This window comes from Cynocephalus volans, chromosome 1 (assembly GCF_027409185.1).
Source record: "Cynocephalus volans isolate mCynVol1 chromosome 1, mCynVol1.pri, whole genome shotgun sequence".
Classification (NCBI taxonomy): Eukaryota; Metazoa; Chordata; class Mammalia; order Dermoptera; family Cynocephalidae; genus Cynocephalus; species Cynocephalus volans.
In genome coordinates, this window is record NC_084460.1 from 280,953,826 (window position 1) to 280,958,435 (window position 4,610).

Genomic DNA, 4,610 nt, shown 5'->3' on the forward strand with positions numbered 1-4,610 from the left:
TTTTCATTAATTTAGGTCTTCTTAATTTGTTTTAGTGATGTTTTATAGTTTTTATTTTCAGTGTAAAAGACTTGCACTTCTTTTGTTAAATTTATTCCTAAGAATTTTATTTTGATGTTATCATAAGTTGAATTTTTAACTTCATTTTAATTTCAGGTTGGTTATTGCTAGTGTATAGCAATATAATTGATTTTTGTATAATTAATTAATTATACAAATATTTTTGCAAGTTATATTTATTAATTATACAATTAATTTGTACAAATTGTATAATTAATTTGTATAATTAATGAATTCAGAAAATATCGATCTTATATATTTTCTGAATTCATTAATTTTCTCTAATTGCACATGTGTGTATCAATTCCTTAGGATTTTCTAAATATAAGATCATGTCATCTGCAAATATACCTGGTTTTATTTCTTTTTTTAAATATGGGTGTCTTTTATTTATTTTTTCCGCCTAATTTTTTCTGGCTAGAACCTACAGTACAATGTTAAACAGAGAGAACGAGAGTGGACATACCTGTTTTGTTCCTGCTCTGAAGAGGAAAGCTTTTAGTCTTTTGCTATTAAGTGTGATATTAGCTTTGGGTTCTTATACATGCACTTGATCGAGTTAATTTGTCTTCTATTCTTAATTTAAGTGTTTTTATTGTGAAAAGGTAGTGGGTTTTATCAAATAATTTTATGCATCTACTAAGATAATGTGTGGCTTTTGTCCTTTATTCTATTACTATTACGCTACATTTATTGATTTTCATATGTTGAGTCAAGTTTGAATGCTTGGGATAAATCCTCTATAGTCATGGTATATAATCCTTTTTATATGCTTCTAGATTCAGTTGTCTAGTATTTTGTTGAGGATTTTTGATTTATATTTGTATTAGTTCATTTTGTGTTGCTTATAACAAAATATATGGAACTGGGTAATTATAAAGAAAAACAAAATTTATTGCTTACAGTTTCTAAGGCTGGGTAGTCTAAAGTCCATCCGGTGGTGGTGACAGTGACCCAGGGATCTCACATTGCAAGATGGTGGAAGCAGAGAGAGCAGAGAGAGCAAGAAAAACAGACTCTCCTCTTCTTTTAAAGCCCTCAGAACCACACCCTTGACTACCATTTTTAATCCATTCACTATGGCATGGTCCTACAATCCAATCACTTATTTAAGGCTCCACCTTACAATTACCATAATAAGATCTCCCACCCTCTTAATAGTCACAGTGGGAGCTAAGATTCTAATACATAAACTTGAGGGATACAATTCAAGCTTCAGTGAGTTTGGGGAGTACATAATTCAGTCCACTACAATATTAGCAGTTGTTTTCTGTTCTAATAATAGAATACCTAAAACTCAGTAATTTATAAAGAAACAAAATTTATTTCTTACAGTTTTGGAAGGTGGGAAGTCCAAGACCAAGGGACACATCTGGTTAGGTACTTCTTGGTGGGAACTCACTGAACAGTCCCTGGGCTACACAGGGTATCACAGGGCAAGAATGGCAGCAGTGTTTTAACATGCTCATTTTCTCTCCTTATAAAATTCCCAGTCTACTTCCTGATAACCCATTACATCATTGACCCATTAATCTTTGAATGGATTAATACATTTGAGAGGGCCTAGTCCTCATGATCCAATCACTTCTTAAAGGTCCCACCTTTCAAATGGCACACTGGGGATTAAATTCCAACATGAGCTTCGGAGGGGACAAACATTCAAGCCATAGCAGTATCCATAAGGGATATTGGTCTGTATGTCTCTTTCCTTGTGATGTCTTTGTCTGGTTTTAGTATCAAGTTAACATTGGCCTCATAAAATATGTTGGGATATGTTCTATCCTCTTCTATTCTTTGGAAGAGTTTGTGCAAGATTAGTGTTAATTCTTTAAACATTTGGCAGAATTCACCAACAAAGCAATCTGGTCCTGGGATTTTTTTATGGGAAATTTTTTGATTACTTATTCTCTTTACTTTTTGTAAGTCTATTCAAGTTTTATATTTCTTCTTCTTGAGTCAGTCTTGGTAGTTTGTGTGTTTCTAGGATTTTTTATTTTTTTCATCTAGTTTATCTCATTTATTGGCATAAAACTATTCATAGTATTAGTATTCCCTTATAATTGTTTTTATATCTGTAAGGTCAGTAGTAACATAACTACTTTCATTCCTGATTTTAGTAAAAGGCGAAAGATTTATACATTTTGAAGAGAAACAAAGAGAGTCATTCCTGATTTTAGTAACTTGACTCTTCTCTTTTTTTCTTTTCTTTTTTTTTTTTAATAAAAAAAATTGTATTTACTTAGAAGCATTCAGAATGTCAACAAAACAGCTGCAACTTTTTTGTTTCGCAATTACAGAGTGGTATTCAGTTAACAGAACAACAATTATTTCGTACAAGCTGCATCAGAGACAACTGAAGATGAAAAAACTACCATCCCCATATATAACTAATTTGTGCTGTGCACCAACAAGAACCTGCTTTAAATTTCCATGCCAATTTACAACCCCCGTACTGTACCAGGCAAGGTTAGTGGCTATTGAAAATACCACCAGGACAGGGCTATCTAAAGACACATACGGTAGTGTGTTAACTATACAAAAAAAGACACTGTACAGTTTAAAAACAAATCTTACACAGCTTTACATTTCAATTTTTTTCTTTAAAAGGAGTGAGTTGTGTACAGGGGGGTTAAATGCTTTATAGACAAGAAAAAAAACTGCGCTAGAACCAACTTATTGATCATCATCATCTTCCTCTTCCTCTTCTTCGTCTTCCTCTTCCTCCTCATCCTCTTCATCCTCGTCGTCTTCCTCCTCTTCCTTCTTTTTCTTGCTTTTTTCAGCCTTGACAACTCCCTTTTTTGCTGCATCAGGCTTTCCTTTAGCTCGGTATGCAGCAATATCCTTTTCATATTTTTCCTTCAGTTTAGCCGCCTTCTTTTCATAAGGCTGCTTATCATCTGCAGCAGTGTTGTTCCACATCTCTCCCAGTTTCTTTGCAACATCGCCAATGGATAGGCCGGGATGCTCTCCTTTGATTTTGGGGCGATACTCAGAACAGAACAGGAAAAAGGCCGAAGGAGGCCTCTTGGGTGCATTGGGATCCTTGAACTTCTTTTTTGTTTCCCCTTTAGGAGGGATATAGGTTTTCATTTCTCTTTCATAACGGGCCTTGTCCGCCTTTGCCATGTCTTCAAATTTTCCTTTCTCTTTAGCAGACATGGTCTTCCACCTCTCTGAGCACTTCTTAGAAAACTCTGAGAAGTTGACTGAAGCATCTGGATGCTTCTTCTTGTGCTCCTCCCGACAAGTTTGCACAAAGAATGCATATGATGGCATTTTGCCTCTCGGCTTCTTAGGATCTCCTTTGCCCGTGTTGTTATTTTTCCTCAGCGAGGCACAGAGTCGCCCAGTGCCCGTCCGGCTCTCACTTGCCCCGGCGCTCTCTCTATGGAGCTCTATGTACTGCAATGGCTGTGAGAGCGGGAGCCAGACGCAGCCTTCTCTTTTTTTCTTAGTCAAACTATCTATGTGTTTGTCGATCTTTTTGATGCTTTTAAATTACTGACTTTTTGTTTTGTTAATTTTATCTATTGTTGTCTGTCCTCTATTTTATTTCTTTCCACTCAAATATTTAGTATTTTCTTCCTTTTGTTTGATTTGGGTTAAGTTTGCTCTTCTTTTTCTAGTTTCATAAAGTGGAAGATTAGATGACTGATTTAAGATACTATTTTTCCTCATTAAATTTCCTTGGTAATTTGTGTGAATGTTAATTGACATATGCATGTTGGTCTATTTCTGGAATCTCCAATCAGTTTTACTAATCTAATTGTTTATCCTAACACCAATACTACATTATAATAATTAGCAAAGCTACACAGTAAGTCTAAAAATGAGGTTGTGTGAGTTACCTAACTTTGTTCTGTTTTTTCCAAGGTTTTTGTTTTGATACGTAGGTTCATTGAATTTTTATATATTTTAGAATTTACTGTCAATTTCTACAAAGAGACTGGTAGGATTTTTAAGCTGTCGATCAATTTGGGAAGAATCAATATGAAACAAAGTTAAATCTTCCAGTCCATGAACACATCATATCTCTCCATTTATTTAGGCCTCTGTTAATTTTTCTCAGCCTTTTTATATAGTTTCTAGTGTGGTGATCTTGCATGTTTTTTGTCAAGTTTATTTCAAAGTATTTTACGTTTTTATGTGCTATTGAAAAAGAATTTGAAAATCACATCTTCCAATTTTTTCTGCCATAATTTTTTTTTGTATTGTCCTTGTATCCTGCAAACTTGCTAAATTTACTCATCAGTTCTAGTAGTTGTTTTATAGATTACTTAAGTTTTTTTATGTAAACAATTCTGTCATCTACAAATAAAGATGGTTTTACCTTTTTCTTTTCCATCTGTAACTTTTTAACTTCTTTGAACTGACTAGGACCTTCAATACAATGTTGAATAAATACGGCTATAGTAGACATACTTGCTTTGTTCCCAATCTTAGAGGGAAAGTGCACAATATTTTATGATTGACAAAGTATTGATGGTAGAGTTTTGTTTTTACTTGCTTGGGTTTTTTTAAGGGGGTGCTCTATTAGTTTAAGGAAA

The 4,610-nt window shown here is 34.0% G+C and overlaps 1 protein-coding gene across 1 annotated transcript; it reads right to left on the reverse strand.

The window, feature by feature from the left end:
* Positions 1–2,639: 2,639 nt before the first annotated feature.
* On the reverse strand, positions 2,640–3,500 carry LOC134386241 (high mobility group protein B1-like). The gene has a single exon (XM_063108367.1). It carries the CDS (start codon positions 3,337–3,339, stop codon positions 2,734–2,736), a length of 606 nt encoding a protein of 201 aa, XP_062964437.1. The 5' UTR covers positions 3,340–3,500; the 3' UTR covers positions 2,640–2,733.
* Between the last annotated feature and the right edge of the window lie 1,110 nt (positions 3,501–4,610).

Coding starts and splice junctions, on each gene's coding strand:
- LOC134386241 (XM_063108367.1), bottom strand. CDS start 3,339: ATGCCATCATATGCATTCTTTGTGCAAACTTGTCGGGAGGAGCACAAG.